This window comes from Lonchura striata, chromosome 6, assembly GCF_046129695.1.
Source record: "Lonchura striata isolate bLonStr1 chromosome 6, bLonStr1.mat, whole genome shotgun sequence".
Taxonomy (NCBI): Eukaryota; Metazoa; Chordata; class Aves; order Passeriformes; family Estrildidae; genus Lonchura; species Lonchura striata.
In genome coordinates this window covers 15592808-15616354 of record NC_134608.1, presented here as the reverse complement: position 1 = coordinate 15616354, position 23547 = coordinate 15592808, and the positions used below count along the sequence as shown (strand labels likewise).

At 38.4% G+C, this 23547-nt stretch overlaps 1 protein-coding gene across 7 annotated transcripts in view; it reads left to right on the top strand.

Moving 5' to 3' along the window:
- UNC79 (unc-79 subunit of NALCN channel complex) overlaps window positions 1-23547 on the top strand; it is a 106604-nt gene that overhangs the window by 18937 nt on the left and 64120 nt on the right. For all 7 annotated transcript variants that reach the window (XM_021541311.2, XM_021541308.2, XM_021541310.2 and 4 more), the window contains 20 exons: window positions 142-197; window positions 893-1022; window positions 2583-2647; window positions 4458-4546; window positions 5719-5759; window positions 7000-7028; window positions 8100-8326; window positions 8610-8781; window positions 11083-11313; window positions 13017-13207; window positions 14012-14135; window positions 15413-15553; window positions 16882-17103; window positions 17687-17914; window positions 19302-19443; window positions 19822-19901; window positions 19986-20134; window positions 21151-21308; window positions 21642-21823; window positions 23063-23264. In XM_021541311.2, the coding sequence (XP_021396986.1) occupies window positions 142-197; window positions 893-1022; window positions 2583-2647; window positions 4458-4546; window positions 5719-5759; window positions 7000-7028; window positions 8100-8326; window positions 8610-8781; window positions 11083-11313; window positions 13017-13207; window positions 14012-14135; window positions 15413-15553; window positions 16882-17103; window positions 17687-17914; window positions 19302-19443; window positions 19822-19901; window positions 19986-20134; window positions 21151-21308; window positions 21642-21823; window positions 23063-23264 (2859 nt within the window). The remainder of the gene's footprint in view (window positions 1-141; window positions 198-892; window positions 1023-2582; window positions 2648-4457; window positions 4547-5718; window positions 5760-6999; window positions 7029-8099; window positions 8327-8609; window positions 8782-11082; window positions 11314-13016; window positions 13208-14011; window positions 14136-15412; window positions 15554-16881; window positions 17104-17686; window positions 17915-19301; window positions 19444-19821; window positions 19902-19985; window positions 20135-21150; window positions 21309-21641; window positions 21824-23062; window positions 23265-23547) is intronic.

Here is a 23547-nt window from a genome sequence, read left to right as displayed (position 1 = left end):
GCAAGCCCTTTAAAATAAAAAATGTTTGAATGAGGCATAGAGTTTTGGATGGACAAAGCAAAGCCTATCAGCTGATTACATCACTTCTTTAACCTGAGTTTCCTTGTCCATATTAAGTCTATGTTGTCTTTTCTCTCTCAGTGTATCATTGCCAATTACTGGAATGTCTCATGAAATATAAGCAAGAAGTATGGAAAGTAAGTTTATGATCATATATACTTTGTGGAAATTACTGTGCTTGGGTAGTAATAAAAACCAGATGGCTTGAAAATTGAACTGACTGTATGCCAAGAGGTTGTAAATGATCTTTATTTCTAGTTCTCCCTCTGGATTATGGAGAGGAAGGTCCCTCTAATTTTTAGTTTAGAGGCAGTTCCATGTTGTATAGGACAGAGCTCTGTTTCCTAAGTAATCTGTGGTTGTGGCTCCAGTGAGTGGAAATTTTAATAATGAGCAGGCTTCTCAGTTCATGTGGGACTGGACTTTTACAAGAAATATTTGTATTATTGTCTGAATCTGCTGTAAATCTGGTTTATTTATCTCTATCTCACCTCTTTGCTCCATGACTAGACAGAGAATTAGTGATAAAGAATTTGTGATAAAGAAATAGGATTTGGCCCAGGATTGGAGACTGATCTACTCATGTTTGACATCATGTTTGACATGTTGATAGCACTGTGGGATGGGTAGTTGCTGTTGCATGCTCTGATTAAACTCAGAAGCATTCAAGTTGGTCATCTAATCTTGTCTCTAAGAGCATACAAAGGAAGTTTCTTAGGGCATGAAATGTGTTAATTTTGTGTGTTCAGCTATCTTTGAACAGAAGTACAATATCCTGAATTGTGGTGTGTTACCTTGAAAAAATAAACATTTTGTACATGTCTTTCCTTAGGATTTGCTATATGTAATAGCCTATGGACCATCTCAAGTTAAACCTCCAGCAGTACAAATGTTATTTCACTATTGGCCCAATTTAAAGCCCCCTGGGGCAATCAGTGAGTACAGAGGACTTCAGTACACAGGTCAGTGCATCTGGTTTTGTATAAGCCAAAATAAATAAATTATGAGAAGTGTTAAAGTCACATTTTTACGGTTTTGTGATATATTGCGACTCTTTTTTGTTTGATAAGTTGTACTTTCATAACAATATGCATTATCCATTTATCTGCATTTTTCAAAAGATGTTACGAAAAACAAAAACTCAGATCATGGCTAGTAAATAGGTTATCTTACTCACAATATTAGCTAAACCTGAACAGGAGAAGAACTAAATATTGTGTTTGTAACAAATAGTCTGTGAAACTGCTGCCTGGGCCTCCCAGCAGTTCTGGTTTATGTTCCTTTCAGTTATTGCTTTGGTTGCTTTTGTTGTGCCAGCTGCTAACACTGCTGCTGTTGCTAAGACTTCTTATCTGGCTGTTACTGTCGAAAATCAAGTCATGTGATGTCAGGTGCAGTTAGTAGAATGGATTCATTCTCAAGGTTGATTATAGGATGAAAATGGGGGACAAAGTCAGGAATGCAGCTGGAGTAGGTGCTTGGTATAAAGTTCTCTGTCTGCCAGACTCCCCAGAGATACTGATGGGACAGTGCTACTACAGGGGCAAGAGAAGTTGTTGTCCAGCAACAACTCATTGCTTTTCCTGCTTGTCTGTCTCAACCTGTTTCAGTTAATCTCTGTCATATGACATAGGTTTTGTTAACTTTTAACATTTCTGGACCAGAATGTGACATTTTAAATTAGGAAAATGAAGGGTTGGAAGAAACCTTAGAAGACCCCTAGATCAACTCAAGTGCAGTCTGAATGTTCCTGGTAGAAGTTGTCTGATCTGTTCTAAAGCCTTCTATTGGAGGGTTGATAAATTTTCTTGACTGTTTAGAAAAAAAAAGAAATTCTTCATGTACTGCTCTGCATCACTTCTTCCATGCAAACAGGTCTGTAAACTAATCATGATAGTACTCTTTTTGAACTGTTACTAGTACTGGATAGACTGGGTTTTTTCCCTTATATGTAAGTTTTTTGCTAATGTATCCCAGAATGGGATGAGTATTATCTGCAGTTGCATGGTACTTTGACCTGGGGGCGTCCTGTAGAGCATCCAAGTGATGCCATTTGAGCATCCCTTTGTCGTTTACTTCTTGTCATTACACAGCTAAGTCTCCTTCTGTCACTGGACTAGTTTTCCTTTGTCTCAGCTGTGTTTGCATTTGGCCTGGGAAAGTAACTGAATTTACTCAGCTACTCCTACCATCTTGCTCCTGGAGTGGAAGGATAGTTAATTATTTCAAGATGCTAGTGAGATCAAGAAGTGTCTGCAACAGGAATGTCTGCGACTTACTTTTTTCATTTTCTCACTGAATCCATGGTTCATTTAAATTACATTCTAAATAATTCAGGAGGCCTGTATGTTCAAGGTTGTTTATGGTAATTATTAAGCTTCCTGAGGAATGGCTATTTGTATCATACTCATATTTGTATAGTGCTTAGTACAAGAGGATCTTGTTCTCAATTGAGACCACTAGACACAAAGAATGTAAATATCTCTTCTCATTTACTAATCAGCCATGTTTTGGTTTTGCAGCCTGGAATCCTATTCATTGCCAGCACATTGAATGCCATAATGCGATTAACAAACCCGCTGTGAAGGTACTGCTGTTACTTTAGGGGCCAAACCCAGCTCTGGGGAGGGGGAGGTTCTACTTTGACCCCAGCCATGTGCTGTGGTGCTGTGCAGGTGACCAAAAGCAGGTGCTAAAGGAGCAGCAAAGCCTGTTGGCACCAAGGGGCCACACCTTTGTGAATGTGTTATTTGGCTGCCTAAAGCAAGATGAGGTTTTTCCTGCAACTACTGTGGGAAATCTTGAAATTAAACATGGCGATGGTTGTAGAGTACTTTATAAAATTCTAAGCTAATCCATGTAAATATTTTCCTGAACACACACACACACACACACACACACACACACACACACACATATATATATATATAAATATATATAAATATGTACACAAATATTACTGTATACAAGAAACATTATTTCAGTTATGTAGGTACGTGTTCACCTTGGTATCTTGATTGAGCTCATACAATGCACCTACCCTGGTTATGATCCTCTGCTTGGAATGTGTCCTAAAGCAAATAGCAACAAAGCTTTACTTACCTTTCCTGCAGCCCTCTTTGAGGAAGGTAAATAGTATCTTTTCTGTTTACATGCATAGTAAAAATGAAAAAGCTTTGACCAGGCTCATAGAACAATTTGATAGCAGAGGCAAGAATAACAGCCCAAGTCCAGAACATACTGCAGCTAGATGTACTGATTAATTAATTTGTATCTAGTTAAATATGTAGGTACAACCAGTTTTCCTGGCATTGATTTGCACACTAATATAATTTCTTTAGTCAGAGGGTTCTGCAGTGAGCCTTTTCCACAGGCTGTGATAGGACATAATGATGGCACTTATCTTGAAAGTCTTGCAAGGGACCACCTTCCTGCCCACTCCAGTCATTCTCAATGATTCCTCTCTCACAGGAAAAATGCTGAAAGGTTTTCCTTCATGTTGTAGTGGTCACTAGTTCCAGGCTAATAACACAATAGAGCAAAATATTTAAAAAGTACAGTTTAAAGCTTTGCAGATTAAGTACTTGAGTATTTTTGAGTGATCTGTTAACCTAATTTTGACAGAATCAATTTTGATCAGTCATCACTCAGAAAAATGCAGTCTGTTGTGTCCTAAAGAGATGATTTGGTTAGCAATGATGAGAAAAATTCAAAATGTATTTGTCTTTATTTATAAATCTTGCACTCCAATGGAGTAATAGTGATCAGTGGCTAAGATACAGCGTTCAGTGTTTCCTTTGTAATACAAAATACTTGAACAAGTATGTATGGAACTGGCTGTTAACTGTAACTGTTTTCTGTAATTGACTTATGTGAAAGGATAAAAGCTAATGCAAGACAAAGTCTGGATCTCTGTTGCCAAGGGAACTGTGAGTCTTTGTTCTGTCACTGCAGTTGTGCTCTAGAATTGAAAACTGCGATGACTGAAAATTAGATTTTGCTGGAAGAGGCATTTTTGAGATAGAAAAATCTAGACCTTTCCATTACCTTGTCCTAAACAATGGATCCTCTAAGTGCTGTCTCTTTGGGGATAAGAAAGTAGCAGCATATAGAGAATATGTGATGTGATATATAACAAAACATACTCGTCTTTCAGAAAGCGATCATATTGGTACTGCAATATGTCCTATTTTTTTTACAGGCTCTCACATCCCTGTCTTTGTTAGAAATAGTTTCAGATCTTGTATGCCAGATACCGAGTATTTTCTTTTATTACTAAATGCTCTTAGCACATATCAAAGCTGTGTTACATTTTATGTCCTAGCATTAACATGTTGAACTTTTCAGCAAGCTTCAATAAACAGATATGTTAATCTTTTTCCCTCTCCATGTTTCAGATGTGCATTGACCCATCCCTGTCTGTGGCTTTGGGTGATAAGCCACCTCCCCTGTATCTTTGTGAAGAATGCAGCCAAAGAATTGCAGGGTAGGTAAACCATGAGCTGGAAAATTATAAATATTGTCAGACTCCAGAACTCTGGAGTTTTGCTTTTTTGGAGTATGATTAGCATATAATTCATATAGGTAAGCCTGTTGAAAGATAAGGAGCACACTGCCACTCAGTATGAATAAAGATTACAGATATTTACCACACATGATGAGCATTTGCACCTACCTTAAATGGTGCTTTTAATTTGAGATGTCTGAAAGACTAGATACTGTGGGATGCATTGACTACAATAGGGAAACCTCATTAATGAACCAGCTTATGCTTATGAAACATTTTTTTGTCCTCATCCGTTAGTTGTCATTTAAAACTGAACATTATAGTGAAGTATCTATTATTTTACAGAGCTTTCACTGATGTTTTGTAACATGTATTTCTGATTAGTCTCTAAGATACAACATGAAGCGGCAGAGATCAAGGAAATTGATACAGAATTGGCCAGTATTTGGAAGGAATGTACCCTGAAATAAAATAACCTCACTTTGTTTTAATTTTTGGTTGACATTTTTACCTTTAAATTGCTACTTTGGTTTGCATCAGTATACAAAATCTACTGATACTTACAGTCAGTGCCAGTCATTACTTCAAATGGACAAGGTTACAGATAGGTCAGAACCTAAAGGAGTGTTTTTCTCCTCAGTTTCAGACAACTTTAAATCACACTGGCTGTGGGAAAAGCAATTACATCTAGGTTTTTAAGTCATCATTGAATTAAAGCTGCAAGAAAAAGTAATTGAATTTGGTAAAGCAGAGCTTCTAAGGACACACAGAGAAAACAGTACTGATGGTTTAGTTTCTTTTTTATGTTCATCTGTTTTTCCTCACTACCATTTCTTGCTGTCAGACTTTCAGAACACACTCTCTTTTAATTTGATAAATTTAGGTCTCAAAAATAATTTTTGAAAACCTTGAACATGGTGACCAACGTCATCAAAGTGGTAATTTACAATAAGACAGCACAACAAAGAGATGTAATGTAAATCAGTCTGCAATTTATAAAATTACATTTGAAAAAAGCAGCTTCAGAATAATGGCATTCCTACCACATTGATTTATCTAAATTTCCTCTGTGCAAAATTAAATCCATGTATATATATATATAGATATATATATGTATAAAAAGAAAGCTAATTATAAATACATTTTTACAGGGATCACAGTGAATGGTTGATTGATGTTCTTCTGCCACAAGGTAAGAGATATTTTAAGTGTAGGTACAAACTAATCATAATTGTACAAAGCTATGCTGATATTTCTCCATACTGTATTACTTGGACTGCTGCATTCTGTTCAAAAGTTTCAAAAGTGTTGGGTGGTTTGGTTTTTTTTTGGTTTAAGGTAGTTTGTACTTAATGCTGCTTAATGTCCTTAAAGTATGAAGAATTGACTGATCCTCCATCTGAAATATTAATGCTATTCTTTAGGTGTGAGAAAAAAGAGACAATTGAAGAGATTTTCAAATCTTGAAGCATTCACAATTGGAGCCAAGTTTTTAAGAAGTATTTGTGTCCCACGGTGCTGTCCAAAAAATAGGTCTAGTTCTTCCAGTAGCATGGGTCTGATTTGAAAGCTCTAAAAGCTGCTGAAAATCTATAAAATGAAACTGCAAATGATATCAGAAAAGGACAGAAAATATTTTTGATGATCTGATCATTCATCTAATTCTTGTCCCTTGGCCAGTAAGAAAACCTGATATATTGTAATCTACTAGAATGCAGACAAAGTGTGTTGATAGACTCATCAGCATATTATCTAAAATAACTCTTCCAGGGACAGAATGAAGACTGCCTCTCTCTTTGCCTTGCAAACTGAAAATTCTTAAGCAGTTGAGATTTTCTTGCTGTCTGCTTTTAGTTGAAATATTACCCAGATAAAAAATGTTTTGTTTACTTAAGGGAAGCACATCTTCTTAATCAGCCCCTTAAACTTACTGAGTCATATGTTGCCAGGGCAACAGATCAAATAGCTACTGCTTACAGGTTGAATCTGCAGACATTTCACTCTGAAATTATGGGCCAGACGTAGTGGCTGCTTTGGCATTGTTAATCTATATTCACTACTCTGTTATGCCAAGAGCTTTCCCAAGCAGTGCTGGCCCACCTGAGCCATGTCTCCTGCATACCACAGCCGTGGGTACAAGTTGTGCTTTATAAGGCTGTCTGTGAGGCAGAAGCATAAGCAGAAGGTGGATGGGGTGCAGAGCACACCACACTTAATGCACCAAGGCTGTTACTACATTTCAAAGCAGAAATAGCCACGGGTCTAAGTGTACAGTGTCCTAACTTGTGCAGGCTTAGGGGTTTCAGTAGTACCTGGAAGCACAAGCTGAGCCCAGAGACTTCCTTGCAGGATGTCCATTTTCCCGTGGCTGCCGTAGTAAACCACAAAGACCGTCACTTTGTGTTCATGTTTTGTATGCCTTCCCCTTACAGCTGAAATTTCTGCTATATGTCAGAAGAAGGTAAGATTCAGCCATTTGTGTGATGGGGCATGATTTGATGTTGTGTGTAATATCATTCCATTACTGTGTAGTGTGTTCTTCTTTGTACCATTCCAAATTTTCACAATGTATCCATGAATGCATTTATTGGTGGATGGAAATAATTCAGCAGCAGCAGGTTTCTTTTTGTTAAAACTGATTTTGATTTGAGTTGATTTGATTTGATTTTGATGTTGATTTGAGTTGTAAGTTTTAGTTTAAGTGGCACTTAGTAAAGCAATTCAATTATGCAATTGAGCTCTGTTTGTATTCTATAACTCTGCTTTATGAAGAGGATAGAGCAAGAGATGAATTTTAAATTTTAGTGTTTATATATCTTCTCATCTCCTTGGATTAATCTTAAATGGAGCAAAAATCATACTGTAAAATGTGTATTTTTAAAAATATGCGGACTAAAAATCTTCAGTGCTTGGCTCTGAAAAGGTTGCTGACAAAAAGAATCTGCTTGCGGTACATGCCAGCTAATGTGTTTTGATAAGACTTTAAGAGCAAGGAATACAGTGTATAAGCTATTCCAATTCTCATGTGGTAAAGAAAGCTTTTCTGTTGAGATGGATTACAAGGTGACAGAAATTTCAGGTGCTTATTTCAAAAGCTTGTACAGTTTCCTATGATAAGGCAGATCCTTACACAGCATAAACTGTGGCATGGTGGCACCATTTTTTGCACTCCTAAGGATCTACCTGTTGCTACCTGTAACCTAAAAAGACCTTCTGAAGCATAAGCAGGTGTTAAGAGAACTACTGTAAAATTTAGAGATTGCTCCAAGTCAGGAGGTTGAGGTTGATGATTTAAATGTCAGTTTGGTGTTTCAAAAGAGGAGCAACTGTGACATTTAAGTCCAGGCTCAGCATTTAGCCTTGAGCTTGTCTTTCTAGAAAGGTCAGTGACGTTTGGACGGTTGTGCTTAGACAGGGCGATTTTGGAAATTGCCGACACTTGAGCCAGCTCCCTAGTGCTGGCTCTCCTCCCTGTTTCAGCTCCATTTTTCCCGATAACCTGTGGCCTGACCACCCCTTTTTTATTTTCCAGAACTGCAGCTCGCACGTCAGGAGAGCGGTTGTCACCTGCTTTTCGGCGGGCTGCTGCGGCCGCCACGGCAACCGGCCCGTGCGCTACTGCAAGAGGTGCCACTCCAACCACCACAGCGAGGTGGGCGCCGCCGCAGAAACCCACCTGTACCAGACCTCGCCGCCCCCCATCAACACGCGCGAGTGCGGCGCCGAGGAGCTCGTCTGCACGGTGGAAGCTGTGATCAGGTAGCGGGGCAGCACCAGGCTCTGGGGTCCCTGTTGCCTGCAGACCTTCTGCGGGTGGCTTGTCGTTTCACTGGGATAGTTCACACACTGAGCTCCTGCTGCTTTAGCGGAGAGTGGCTCAGGTGTGAGTGTTGTCCTGATGAGGAAGTCAGCCCAGAATCCTAGGATTTGATGTTATTTTGTTTCAGGAGAGTGATGACGTCGTATATCTAGTTAGTCTTGATTAGATACCTGTATCCGCTGCAGGAAAGGTGCATTCACTGACCACAAGCTTGTTTTATAGCTTGCTGAAAGAAGCAGAGTTTCATGCAGAGCAGAGGGAGCATGAACTCAACCGAAGGAGGCAGATGGGCCTCTCCTCTTCCCATCACTCCCTGGACAACACAGACTTTGATAATAAAGATGATGACAAGCATGACCAACGCCTCCTGAGCCAGTTTGGAATATGGTTCTTGGTAAGAAATTTGTGCTTTTTTCTTTCTTCTTGGTTGCCTCTGCTTTACTTTCTGAAGTCTATTTTACCTCTATTTTTTTTCCTCACATCTTGGCTTTAGTTGGACTCTTATTCTGATTTTTAAGCAAAAATTTGTCCTGTGAAGCTGTCAGACGTGGGGATTTCATAACTAGTTTGGGTGGAGCTGCTGATTCTGCTACAAAGTGTATAGCAGAATTATTCAGTCTCAGTTTTTTAGTTGACTTTCTATTTGCCATCAGCTTCTGTTCACAAGTGCCCCCTGGTGAGTGTCATTGTTTTCACTTTAAAAGGCTGTCCCCTAAAAATCTATTTTTCACCTTCCAGCTTTCAACATAACTTTCTGGAAGCAGAGCTTTCTCTCTTACCTCTGAATAAGCTGGAGGATTCTTAGTGGGATGCTGTTCATTCCTGCAGTCAGCTTGATAAAGTTGTGTCAGTCAGTGTACTCCTTTCACCTGGTGTGGGTTGACAGAATGAACCCCTTGGTTCTATCTCCACAGCAGCTACCAGAGATTACTCCAAAACAGCAGGTCTGCTGCTGGCTAGGTCATGAGCAGGCCAGGCTGCAGCCTGACAGATCCTCAGAAATGGCGTTCTGCAGTTCTCCTTAAGGAAAATTGTCTTTCTTAGGCTGTTTCCAAGCCACCTTTCCTTTCAGGCTCCCTCTTCAGTCACCCAGTGACAGGTGGACAAATAGCAGGACCCCTCATCCATTGTCTAAACAGAGATCTCTGGATAGCAGGGTGGTAGGTGTGGAGTTCCATAGCACCAAAAGAGCTGCTCTGCAGTTTGAAGGAAATACATGAATAAACTTTATATTCTGTTGACATCTTGTGGGTTTTGTGGTTTAATGTTGTTTTAGAATAAAAGACATTATTTTTTTTATTGTGCCATGTGCATCTATTCTGTATCGAATTATGCTTTATAAAGACTGAAGGTCTATATTTCCAGAAGGAAAATTAAGTGCAAACAGAACAGGTTATGTTTCACTGTACATGCCTCATCCCTGACATTCAAAGTGTACCTTTCTGTGGTAGGGAGGAAGAAGTCACTGTCTCCATTCTATTCCTGTAAAATCTCTTGATATCTCTGTAGTGGGTATTGACAGAGATGACCACATAGGTTGTGAGAAATCCTGATTTGCTGTTTTCCTTCAGAAAATGGCTGTCTTTCATGCAGAAACTGGATAAGGGGTCAAGAGCTCCTTTTAAAAAGGCTGCTGGCTGATACTGCCTTCGAGTTAATGCTCAACTGAGCCAAGCACAAGGAAGCAAACATCTGAACATCAACCTGCAATGAAGTAGAAGACTGCACTTTGAATTGGCAAGAGGGTTGATAGCTACCTCATCTCAAGAAAAATCATGGAGGAAAAACATTTTTAAAATGGGTTCTGGTTTCTCTGGGCAGGAGAGCTGTCATTTCTTTCTCCAGATATGACACAAACATTGCTCTGTTGTTCATGTGCTGTGAGGCAGTGGTCACCAGTTTCAGGTTGCCAGCTGCTGAGAGTGCAGCTTTCCCTAGGATATGACAGTAAATAGCTGAGAGGTGGCTAAAAGAGCTTCTCAATTCTCCTGTCACCTGCTCCTTGCATTCAGGGCAGCAGCCTGACCTGAAGCTTTGTCTCCTGTACCCAGACGGTACCAAGAGCTCAGACATCAGGTAATTAAAGGCTCAGCAGTGTGGTGGCCTGTGAACTGGGGTAGAAATTTGGTCTCAGATTTGTGACAGCTTTGCAGTCCAGGTATCATTTTAAAGAGTTTGGAGAAGGGGTGAAGAATGTTAAGCGTAATGTGTGAATTTCTGAGCACTTAAAACTCACATGCCCCAAATGAGGACAAAAATTCAAGATGGGAATCTTTTTGCAAAGTAATTACATTAGGTAGGCATTTTCTTTCAGAATTTTTGAAGTTTTTGTGTGTATGTATATCATATATTTTAATAGATTTACAGTACCTTCTGAAATTAAAAGTAATTTTAAAGTTTAAACCAAAAAGTTTGTCAAAGCACTCTATTCTGATTTTTTTTTCAGTGTTGAAAGTAAGCAAAAAAAATCAATGCCTGTTTTTTTTTTTTTTCCCATTTTATTGTTATTTTCTGGTTATGAAAGGTTTTGTCAATTGTCCTGTACTGACCTCTACTTAAAACTGATAATCTCATTTGTCTCCTATGTAATCTGCATCCTCATAATTCTGAGAATATGCAAAATATAGTAGACAAAATGTTTCCCACCTACCTTTAATTCTAGAAATGAAAGTTGATTTGTGTTTCTCTCTTCCAGGTGAGCCTTTGCACTCCCAGTGAGAATACACCCACAGAGAGTTTAGCAAGGCTGGTTAGCATGGTGTTCCAGTGGTTTCACTCTACAGCTTACATGATGGATGATGAAGTTGGCAGCCTGGTTGAAAAGCTGAAGCCCCAGTTTGTCACTAAGTGGCTGAAGACTGTTTGTGATGTCCGGTTTGATGTCATGGTTATGTGCCTCCTGCCTAAGCCAATGGAGTTTGCCAGGGTAAGAATGATTTATCTGAAGGTTCCCTTATTTGCTGCAGAGATTAAGGTCTTAAGTAAAATCACCTTTTCTTTCCCAGCTCTGACAAAGCAAAGAAATCTCAGTGGAAGAGGGAGCAGTGGAATTTGGGAATTTTTCCTTTTCACATAATTTTTAGCTTTATTGTGTTAGGAAGCAGGCATTATTTACACTGATGTGAAGGCAGGTTGGAAGAGTATTATAGGTGTTGAAAGGTACCGTACATTTTTGATAGCTGCTCTTTTCATTATGCTGCTGAAGTACACAAATTTGTTTTTGCTAAAAAGTATCATTTACCTATTCCCAGATGTAAGCCTGTCCTTTAGTGATGTTTCTTTCCTCTTTGTATTCTTCATCTCTGCAGCTGTGAATTTAGATTTATAGAATCACATAGTTGTAACTGAAGGGAACTCTGGGAATACTGATGCTAACTTCAGAGACCTAATTTGAGTGACTCAAGATCCCAATCTGACATGGTTTGCCTTGTTGCTGATGGAGAGAGAGAGATTTACCTGGAAGGTTATCCAGAGTGCCTAAGTGTAACCATTGGTGCAACCTCTTCTATAAAGAGTAATTTTTTCTGTCCATTAGTTATGAAGCACAATTCACCACTTAGTCATGCTTTGTAAGACTTTCTTTTACTGAAAAATATCCAGAGGACATGTTGGACTTGTTTCCTAAAATTAAGTGGCTAGACTTGGAAAGCCATAAAGACTTCACGTGATGTATCATCAGACATGTACTGACCTTAGTTTGCTGTACATGTGCAGACCAGCATGGACAGGTTTCACTCAGTAATCATTGCTGCTGGGAGGCTTGTAGGTCAGCTGGGGCAATTTGAGAGGTGGATGGACACTTTGAATGTTAGGAACTTTGCAAAAGAAACTATGGCTCTGAGGTTAAGGGGAGAAGGAAGGACTGAACCTCATGGTGTAATCTCTTGCAGATTTTTTTCCTTGGATCCAACCCTTCTTTTGAGTTTTGTTACCCCTTACTGCAGTACTTAAGACTAAACCAAAAACTTGCCAGATTTGCAAAGCTTCACTTGAACACAAAGACAAATAGCCATGAAATTAGCTGTGATGAATGAGGGAAAAATAGTTTGCTGGCTGAGATCACCAGTAATTGCTGCCAAAACAGCAGGCATCTCTAGAGCCATTAGTCAGGAACAGCAGATGTGAGCCGAGGTCAGTTAGAATAATTAATCTCTGTATGCCAATTACTTATGTACTTAGAAGCATATTTTTTTGCTTCCATTACTGAGAACCTTTCTTCAAAAAACCCTAAACAAGCACCCATGAGAGAACATTTTGTTCAGACCAAGTCTTTCAAAGTAAAGACCATGCACTGTAACAAGTTGCCCGGAGCAAAAAATTGATGGTGCATGTTTGACCAAATAAAGCTGTGCCTTTTTGAGAATTATAAATAATAATACACTGTATCATGGCCTGGAAATGAGCAAACTTCATTTAAGTCTTGGACAAGGCTTTTGTGTGCTCTCAGTCAGGTTAAAGAGGAAAAAACAATGCAGCTCCATGCCTGAATTCTAAATTCTGCCTTGAAGTTTTTCATTATAACCTCCAAAAATTTCCTGGCTGCAACACACTGAGCAAATCTATGATACTGAGCAAATTACAGGGACTAGAAATGTTGTTCATCAGCATGATTTTTGGTAATACTCACAGGTTGGTGGATACTGGGACAAATCGTGTAGTGCTGTAACCCAGTTAAAAGAAGGGCTGAATCGAATCCTGTGCTTGATTCCATACAACGTGATAAACCAGTCAGTGTGGGAGTGCATCATGCCAGAGTGGTTGGAAGCCATAAGGACAGAAGTGCCTGATAACCAACTGAAAGAGTTTCGGGAAGTGCTGAGGTATGTAGGCATATGCTGGAATCATTCTGGTTTTGCATATGTTTGCTGAGGGTTTTAGCATTGTAAGATGGTGACAACTAATAAAAATGTGTGCAATAGACAGTAATGAGTGAATGCTTTGGATTTGTTTTTGTATCTTATGTTTAGATTAAAGGATTTAAGCTTTGGGAAAGTTTTCTTGTCCCCCATATCTTTGTGTCAAGAGCCAACTACATGGATGCTTCTTTGGTGTGAGCAAGGCATATTTTTAGCGTGCTTCCAAGGACCATGTTTCTCCTCCTGTCCAGTTGATGAGAAATGGCAGGGATTAGTAGAGCTGTATTTGTTTTGCTGATATCTTCCCCTATTGGGCAAAGGAAACACCAGAATAAGAATGATGGTGGAGTTGCAATTTTATGTCTGGTTTATGACTTTCATAAAACTTCATACTGCCTCTTAACTGATGTCAGGGCTCTGAAACTGACTGTAAGTTCATATTGTAGATATTGCTGTAAACTTTTTTTAGTGCAAGCATGGAATAATGGACTAGTGAGATGAGAAATTTTCCAATTTTTGCATTGGAATGTTGGAAAAGATATGGCTATCAAATGAAACTGGACATATGTGATGTCAATTGTTAAGGTGCATCACCAAATTCAGAGATGGCCTTTATTATAGTCAGGACAGGTGGTATCAGCAGCCCAGCTCAAGCTCCTGTGGAGGGTGAGGCTTTAGGTAAGATTAGTTTCCTTCCAGTTTCCTGTTCTATCTCACACAGTGTGTGCCATGCTAACTCAGTGATGCTACATTTTTATTGTTTTTCAGCAAAATGTTTGACACTGAGCTTTGTCCTCTCCCTTTCTCCTTGGAGGAGATGTTTGGCTTTATTAGCTGTCGATTCACAGGGTATCCATCTTCTGTGCAAGAGCAGGCATTGCTCTGGCTGCATGTAAGTGTCCTTACTTGACAAGCCATGCTGAAACAGCTGATAATTTTGAAAAAGAATCTGCTGTTCTGAATTTCATGCACCCCTTCTACCCTTTGCTTAACTCCAGTATAAGGATGGTTGGTAGAAAGACCCTGAGTGGTGCTAACCCATCGTGAAGAATAACCTAGCTGGCAAGGTGGGGATCAGTCAAAGGTTGCACTCGGTAATCTTGGGGATCTTTTGTAACCTAAATGATTTTGTGATTCTTTAAAAATGGAAGCTTGGGAATTTCTTTATTAATTTTTAAAGAAAACCTTTTTTGTCAATTGAGTCTTTAGGGCTATTCATCTGGCTGAGTTTTTTACAGCATTACTTTTTAGTCTCCACAGAAATTGGTCTGTAGATTCCAGAATTAATTCCAGACTCCAGAAACAGCTGTAGTTGTTTCTGCATATGAAAAGCTGGATTAGACTAGCTCTGTACCCACCAAGCTTTCTGCTGCTCTTGCCCTTTTTGTTCTATATTTGCCCACAAAACTGACCTTCACCCAGTGTTACAGGGAGACACAGAGCTACAGGAATTATGATGTCAGCTGAGGGCAATGAATTCAAAAAGGATATAAAATTTTCCACACCACCTCAGAATAATACCTGTACTTTTCATTACTGCTTCTTTCCTGCTGAGGGTTATTTCAATTAAGCCTCTACAAAGACCAATTTATCTGACTGTAATTTCAAGCTTTTAGGTATACAGAGTTTTCAAGTAAAGCATGATTTTTTTGATTTTTCTTGAATTAATGACTCTTAATGACACATATAAATGAGTTTATATTTATGTGAGGGTTGGTGGCATAACAGATTTGGAATATTCTCCAAATGATTTGCAATTAACAATCCTGTCACTATGTTGACACCTGTAGGCTACCATTCTGACCAGATTCTTAGAATAAAAAAAGGAATTCAGTTTTAAGGAATAATAAAAAACCAGTTATTCATTCAAGTATTGGTAATACTTCTGCTTTACGAAAATATTTTTGTAGAATAACCTCACATCTCTGTATATTTGGGCATAAAACTGATCTCAGGGTACACCAAGTGGATGCCAGCAAATATTTTGAAAGTGACTGTTTCATTTTGCCCTGATTCTAACAGAAATCTGAGCTTGTACCTCACCTCATTGAATCCCAAAATGCAGAGATCTTGCTGAACTGGAATCATGTTACAAAAATGCATATAAAGTAGCTGGTGTTTGTGATCCACCTTGAAACTCACACTTTGTTGTTTATTGTCTTTCCTTAGGTATTGTCTGAACTAGACATTGTGGTTCCTCTTCAGTTGCTTATCAGCATGTTTTCTGATGGAGTTAATTCTGTAAAAGAATTAGCAAATCAAAGAAAATCAAGAGTCAGTGAACTGGCAGGAAATCTTGCAGCTCGGAGGGTAACTGTTATTTATCCTGCTTATTTTTTTGCTTATAACAGTTTTTCTGATAGAGTCTACATGAATAATTAAAAATCATCTTTCAATATGGCAGCATTTGACTGAAAACAGTAAACATTTTGAAAATGAAAGAACATTGGCATGACTTCAGTTAATATTACTTATCATATAAAAGTGTAAAGATAACACAGGTGGGAACTTGGTATCTTTTCCAAGCTGTTTTATTCTTTGCACCTTCTATTAATAACCATCAGGAACAAACTGTTATGGACAACTAGTCATCCAGAATGACCTTTTGTATTCTGGTATGAATTTGGTGGGCCCGGGTATGTTTTGAAAGAGTGAGAGAACAGAATTTATTTCTGGTTCCCTGCATTTTTTGTCCCAAACACAAGAGATGCAGAATTTGATCTAAAAATTGTCTGTCAAAGGCTTATGGTCTGGAAGAAAACACGTACAAATATGTAGGTACTACACATACTTGGTCTGATGTGACTTAACTTCCCAGTAGTCTGGATGAAGTGCTTCAAGACACCAGGAACAAGGTTGCTTGAAAGACCTGATTCTTTAGATTTAAGGAACTACAGCATCTAGGCAGTTGATGACTCCTTAGACATGGTCTGCCAGTCTTCTGATACAATTCTGCAGAGAACACTGCCACATCTAGACCATGATCACTTCTAAACTAAGCACAAAAAATGATTAAACTTACTGTCTGGTCTTTCAGACCATAGCTCGTGTGAAAATCGACTTAGTGTGTCATCTAAGTGTGTGTCTCCCTGCAATGCCTAGAAGTTCTCAGGGTGTTTTAGCAGGCCTGCTGTGGTGTGGGCATAAATCAGTGCAGACATACACAACTTCTTTCTGCCCTTGTGTCTAGCTCATTTGCAGCTACCTGTAGCCTTGGTACAGCCTCAGTTAACACAGTTCTCTTGAGGTGAGCTCTTTTATTAGCCTCCTGCTATTAAAGCCAGTGTCCATGGATTATGGAGAAGATCATTGTAACCTGATGGCTGCTTTACTGCCTGCACCAATTTTCAGTTTGGTTTTTGATGTTGAAATTCTCCTTAGTAGGAATAACATAATAGATGTCAGCCACTTAGCTTGAGAGACTGCATCATCTGGGCAGAATATGGTTCCTGTACTTCTGTAGTATCTTATTGTTCAGTGGTGTTAATAAGGGACACCTGTATATTTTGCAAAAAAAAGCTACACAAGAGAGTGGCAAGGCTGTCAGAGTTCTTGCTATTTTTAGCATTTTCTTATAGAATGAGATTGCTTAAATGTCTAACAGTCATTTGGACACGTTGATTTTTTTATGTTTTCAGGTAAGCGTTGCTTCTGACCCCGGGCGCAGAGTTCAGCACAACGTGCTGAGTCCTTTCCCAAGCCCCTTCCAGAGCCCATTTCGGAGTCCAATACGAAGTCCTTTTCACAGCCCTTTCAAGAATTTTGGACATCCTAGTGGAAAAGCAATTGATTTTGAGTGTGAAGATGAGGAAATGAATCTTAATTGCTTCATTCTGATGTTTGATCTAATCCTGAAGCAGGTACTTGCAGAAGAAAAACATGCACATGGAAGGAAAACTGAAGTTCTGTAGTCACTTTTGGCTCTCCTTTATTGATTATCTTTCTGCTGAGGGCCTGGCATGAAGTGTAAGGCATTTAAATCCCAGCACAGGTGCCATCTGTCTTTATCTCTATAGAAATTATAGGTTCATGTTCAAAGAAGTTAGATACCTTCACATTCAGGTTAGATACTAACCTGACACTAGTAACAGGAACTTTTCCTTGGAGCTTTGTTTATTTTTACAGACTAGAGGCAGAGATTTGTTGATAAGCTTAGGTTAGATACATAATTTTTGGATAGCTGAATTGCTACATTGTGAATCCAAGGACAAATGTTTTGGATGACAGTCTCCAGGTAAAATGAATGGATTCTGTGCTTGAAATTGTCTATTTTCTCTAACTGTTTGAGCTTGGGCCTCAACACCAGTGGCAATTTAAAATTCTGAATTACAGTTTATCCCAGATTCTTCCCAGTATTGTAATATAAAACTAGCAGAAATGTAGGAAGAGGCAGATAGTTTGTACTCTGCCTTTTAAATTAATATTATTTTCTCTTTCTTTCAGATGGAACTCCAGGATGATGGTGTCACTTTGGGCTTAGAGAACAGCATCTCAAAAGATATAATATCCATCATAAACAATGTGTTTCAGGCACCTTGGGGTGGTTCTCACACCTGTCAGAAAGATGAAAAAGCAGTTGAATGTGGTCTGTGCCAGTCCAGCATTCTGTGTTACCAGCTGGGTTTTGAGCTGCTGGAACAGCTTGCTCCAAAAGAAGAAATCAGGCTTGTGGTAAGTAGAGCAGGAAAGGGTGTGTATTACTGGTGTCCTGACACTCCTTCACTATTCTCATTCCACTGTGCTCAAGGGAGCAAAGCTGCACTGACTTTTGGCACAAAGGATTTGAGAGGTTAAAACAAAATACTATTGAACTGTAAAATTTCCTAAGTTTGAATTGATTCAAAGAACCCAGGGAAGATGGCAATATTCATTTGCCATGAACTCTTCCTCCATGAAAACTGAAGTGCTATTTCACTTTGGATGTGCATAACTCCAATCTTACTGTGTCTCAAAAAAAAATGTAAAGTGTTAATACTTACCTTTTGTTAAAAGAAAGGAGCGGATACAAAATGATTAATGATTTTGAGTGCATCAGTTGTCAAGTGAGCAAGCCTTAGTTGGAACTTGACTATTTGAAATGCTGAGCACTGTGGGAAAAATGATTTTACTTCAAGTTGAGTATCCAGCTTTATCCGACCAAGATAGATACTCTCCAGTCACTAGTCATCATTAAACTTCTTTGTAGCTTTGCAGAAGAATTGGAGAATTTTCTATGGTGGTGGTGCTGGTCTGATTAATTTATTTTAAGCTGGATGTCTATTATATGTAACTGTTCCATCTGGTAGTTGAAAAGAAGGCATCATTCCATTTATTATGATGCTCATTTGCTGTGGCATGTTAGTGGCAGATTTTTATTAGCTTTTTTTCTTCCATGCAGGGAATAATGATGCCTTTTTATGTGTCAAATTTTCAGAATTACATTTGATGTGTATGCTAGAAGTAGATATTTTGCACATGGTATTCAATAACTTGTGCTAGAAAATCATCTCATTCCCCTTCAGTACATATTCTCATCTCAACTGAGAATTAGGGAGCAGTGCAGTCTTTTGGGTGCTGGGACACTTCCAGAAATTCACCCTGAAATTTACAACACAAATATCACAATGTCCTGAGCTGCTTGCCACAGGCAGAAGTAACTCCAGTTTGTAAATGGAGTTTACATTTTTCAGTGTAAAAGTGGTCGAGGTAGGTCCTGCCCCTAAGCCTGTAACTCCACAGTAGTGCAGGAAACATCCTGCTCCTGTCTGCTACTCCTGTCAGGCAAGGATGACAAACTTGGTGAAGTATTGGCCCTTTGATTGTATCCACCTCAGCTCCAATATGCATATATAGTTTCTGTTTAATCAATGTCTGAAACACCCCTTGCTTGGTCATTCATTTGCTGATGTAAAATATTAGATATGCAGGTGATTTGAGTGCATAAATGTACATGGAACTAAACAAAGTCTGCCTCATTTGAGCTCAGTTTGTCACACCAAATGTAGCTTAGTCAGCAGGATATGACCTCATGTCTGTAGGTAACATCAAGAAATTAATTTAACTTATTATATTCTTAAAGGAGCCCACAGATAACCTTGAGGATAGTCTTCTGTATACTAGACCTGAGTTTATTATAGGAACTGAAGGAGAAGAGGAAGACAAATCAGCACCAAAGCATGGAGAAAACCCAGGAAATCACACAGAAACCACAGAAAATGCTGGTAAGTAGAGGCTGAAAAGGTTATTGTAGTAAGACTTTAAAAGAAATGCTTATACTCATATACAATAAAAGCAGGCTTTCAAGTCCAGCAGTGCACAGCCTCTTTTTTTATGATGCATTTAATTCTTTCAACATATTAATTGAATAGGCTGTAAATAAGTTGATAGCAAGTGGGACTGTGTCCCAGAAATGTTAAAAGAAATCTTGGCTTTTTGAACATATAAAATAGCAAAAACATTAGATGCCACATTCCATGCTGACTGCAGGATTTATGTGCCTAGAATTAATTTATCTCTCATCACTTTAACATTCTTTAGATTCATTTTGAAGTCACAGATAAAAGAATTTTAATATTGTCTGTAACTTACATTTTTAACAGCAATAAAGAATGACACAGAAAGGAAGTTTTGTTATCAGCAACTTCCAGTTACCTTGAAGCTCATATACACTATACTGCAGGTAACATTGATTACTTGTTAGTTTAGTTTGTATTGTTGGTGAAGTGGTGTCATTGTGTTGAGAGAGAAACATCTGTTTACACAGGAAATGTCAAGGTTTGAAGAACCAGACATTCTTTTTAATATGTTGAATTGTCTGAAGATCCTGTGTCTTCATGGGGAATGCCTGTATATAGCAAGAAAAGACCATCCACAATTTCTTGCCTATATTCAAGATCACATGTTGATTGCAAGGTGGGTTAATATTGCGCATTTTCTCTTCATACTTCATTAGTTCTCCACTTTTGTTGTTAGTGTCAAAGAATTTGCAAGTTTACTATGGAAAATTAACAAGAGTGGTAGAGAAGTACAGAAAGATTAAGAAACCGGTATAAAAGTTATTGCACAGGCTAATTAAGATGTAAATGAAGTCAAGGTAACCCTGCATTGTCCATCATGGCTACTCCATTGTGAACCACCTCTTTTGTAATGAGTCAGAGTCATATTCAATAATACCATTACTTGAGACTGATGTATCTTCCTGGAATCTACAAAATAAAATAAAGGATGTTTGAAGGCAGGCACACAGTTTATAGGGCCTTAGCATTGAAGCTGAGACAACAATAGTATTTCACCTTATTTTTGTGAGGAAAAGGAAGTTTATTCACTCAGAGTGCATGGGATTGAAATTCTGTGCATTTTAAGATTCTCTTTGGAGGAGACTTCTGCAGAAATGTAGCTGAGTAAACATCAGCATATGATCTTTTGTTTGTCAGCATTTAACAGCTGCTCTGTATCAATTTTGCTGAGCATTTCCCAAGACTTAGGATTTTAGCAGCCTAGAGAATCTGTCATGAATCTATACCAGCAAACTGTGAATATCCAACTTCTTAGTTATTTGTGGATACACATGATTTTTGTGTCAAGACAGTTCATGTGGCTTATGTGGTGTAGCTGGTCATGCTGAAACTCCTAATTTGTAGCATAGACTGTGTTCCATGGCAGTTTCTTGAACTAGGCAAGCTCTTTCTAAATGCAATATTTCAAAATGAGGACTATTTGAACCTGGATTTTCAAAAAAAATGCTGTAGCTGAAGATTTGCAAGTAGCTTTCTTTTCCTAGTCTGTTTTTACTACAATCCACTCCATAGTACTCACATAAATGCCCAGCATGGCTCATAGAAATGCTCATGCAAAGTTCTTTACATTTAGAAGAAAGGATATCAAGGGAGTGTCTTTATAAGCAGGCTTGCTCTTTTTTGTCTTGCCAGCCTATGGGGAGTTATAAAGTCTGAATTCTCTCAGCTTTCTTCCCTGGCAGTCCCACTTCTTCTTCATGCACTTTCGCTTCCTCATGGAGCTGACATTTTCTGGACAATCATAAACAGCAATTTCAACAGTAAAGACTGGAAGATGAGATTTGAAGCAGGTAGGCCTGAGAAATGTACTCTATTTTCTCTCTGTTTCTTCTCTGAAGAAGTAAAGCTTTCTCTGCAGTAACTGAGGAGACATATAATAGATAATGATCTTTTTGCTGCTTTGGAAAGTTTTGCAGATAGTTCAATGCTAACCTATGGCACAACAGTGTGCAGTAAAATAAAGGAGAAGATGAGACATTTTGGATATTAAAAATCAAAATTATAACTCTTCCTAGCTATTTTTCATGGTTACTTTCTCAGCTGTGCTTATTTCTAGGAAATGTGTATTAATCAGGACATAAACCATTGCCTAAATGAATGTGCCTCTTGTCTTGCTGCTGCAGTTGAGAAAGTGGCTGTGTTGTGCAGATTTTTGGATATTCATTCTGTGACAAAAAACCACCTACTGAAGTACTCTTTGGCTCACGCATTCTGCTGTTTCCTGACTGCTGTGGAAGATGTCAACCCAGCAGTGGCTACAAGAGCTGGACTATTACTTGACACCATAAAGAGGCCAGCTTTACAGGTGGGTGTGCTACATGGGAAATAATACATTCCAATGGGAAACTGGCTTTTCACCTGGAATTCAGGTGTACAGCATCACAGTCACTGCTAATACTTCTTTGGGCAAGCATTACTGGTCTTGGTGCTTCACATATGCACGAAATGATACTGCCCTACCCCAACTTAAAATCATAGAAAAAAAAATTTTTTAAGATTGAGTCCAACTGTAAATACTTTGACTGCAAAGGATTATTGTGTTTGAACTGCTGTTGTTGAAAACTGTAAATGTTCTTTTTATTTTTTGAAAATAATTTGATATTTTTCAATTAAAAAAAAAAAATCTAAGTCTTATGAGACCCTGCTGTGCTCACAGTGAGAAAATATATTTGAGCAAAACCAAACATGGTCTCGATCTTTTCAAGATTTACTTAGACATGTAATTTAATGAATATGAGAGAGCCTGCCAGTCAGGATTCACATGATTAAATCAAAACAGATACCTAAGTGAGAAAAGCAAGATAAAAAAATAAATCTCATAAAACAATTCAGTTCTAGTTCTGCAGAGAATAGACTGAATATGTATTTTAAAGCGTTCAGGGTTACTGCCTACCAAAAGCTGTTAATATTTGCTAGTTTAATTCCATTTGGTACCTTTTCAAAATAGTTTCCAGAGAACTTGAGTTCAATGACACTGTTACTGAACTTGGGTTCAAATGAGACCAGTATACTGCACTTTCATATTCAATATGTGGGCTTTTTTACCAGACTTAAGTCTTGACAGTCCAGACAAAATTCTAGTGCAGATAATGTACAGAAGAATTTTCAGGCAATGTGCCTCTGATACCCTTCACAATGTAATCTTTTTTCCCTTGTTTAACCATGGTGATTCATTCTTTCATAATTAAGGGCTTGATCCAGTTACCTAAATGTAATGTTTTTCTCAGATGGGGAGCATGAGCAAAGCACTTTGATATCGTGTACCAAATATGCAGTAGGATAGAACTTTGCCTGTACCTATGTATTACTCAAAATCTTAGAAAATTCTACATTCAAAATATGATGCTTATTTATCTCTTTACTTACCTCCCTCTGATATCAGTAGCGTTAGTTCTGATTTGAAGGACTTGGTAGAAAAAAGGAGCTAAACCTTGATCCTGCACTAACTGACAGAAGAAGTTATGAGCTTTGACCTCCCTTTATTTAAAAAATACTTAAGAGATCTCGTATCTCAGTTGTGTGTTTTCTTTGTTTCCCCCTATAGGGTCTCTGCCTCTGCCTTGATTTCCAGTTTGACACAGTTGTCAAGGATAGGCCCACAATTCTTAGTAAGCTTTTGCTACTTCATTTTCTAAAAGCAGATATCCCAGCTTTGAGCTGGGAGTTCTTTGTGAATCGCTTTGAGACCCTGTCTTTGGAGGCACAGCTTCATCTGGACTGCAACAAAGAATTTCCTTTCCCAACAAGTAAGCATAATCCAAGTCAATATGATCACTCTTTACCGGCCTGGAATTTTAGCTGCTTGCAAGAGTCTGAGAGAGTTGCAGGTCTCATGTATATAAATTCTCTGAAATTAAGTAATTTTTCAGGTCAAAATAATGTAAATTGAAGTAAGCATTTTTTACTTCCTGAATACAGATTAGGCTGTGTTCTGTTGCACCTTTGGGTGTTGTGTTTTGCTTTCACTAGGATGTGATTGCCAGCCTTGGTTGAATTGTGATTTGGTTCTATGAGCACCTCCAACCCACA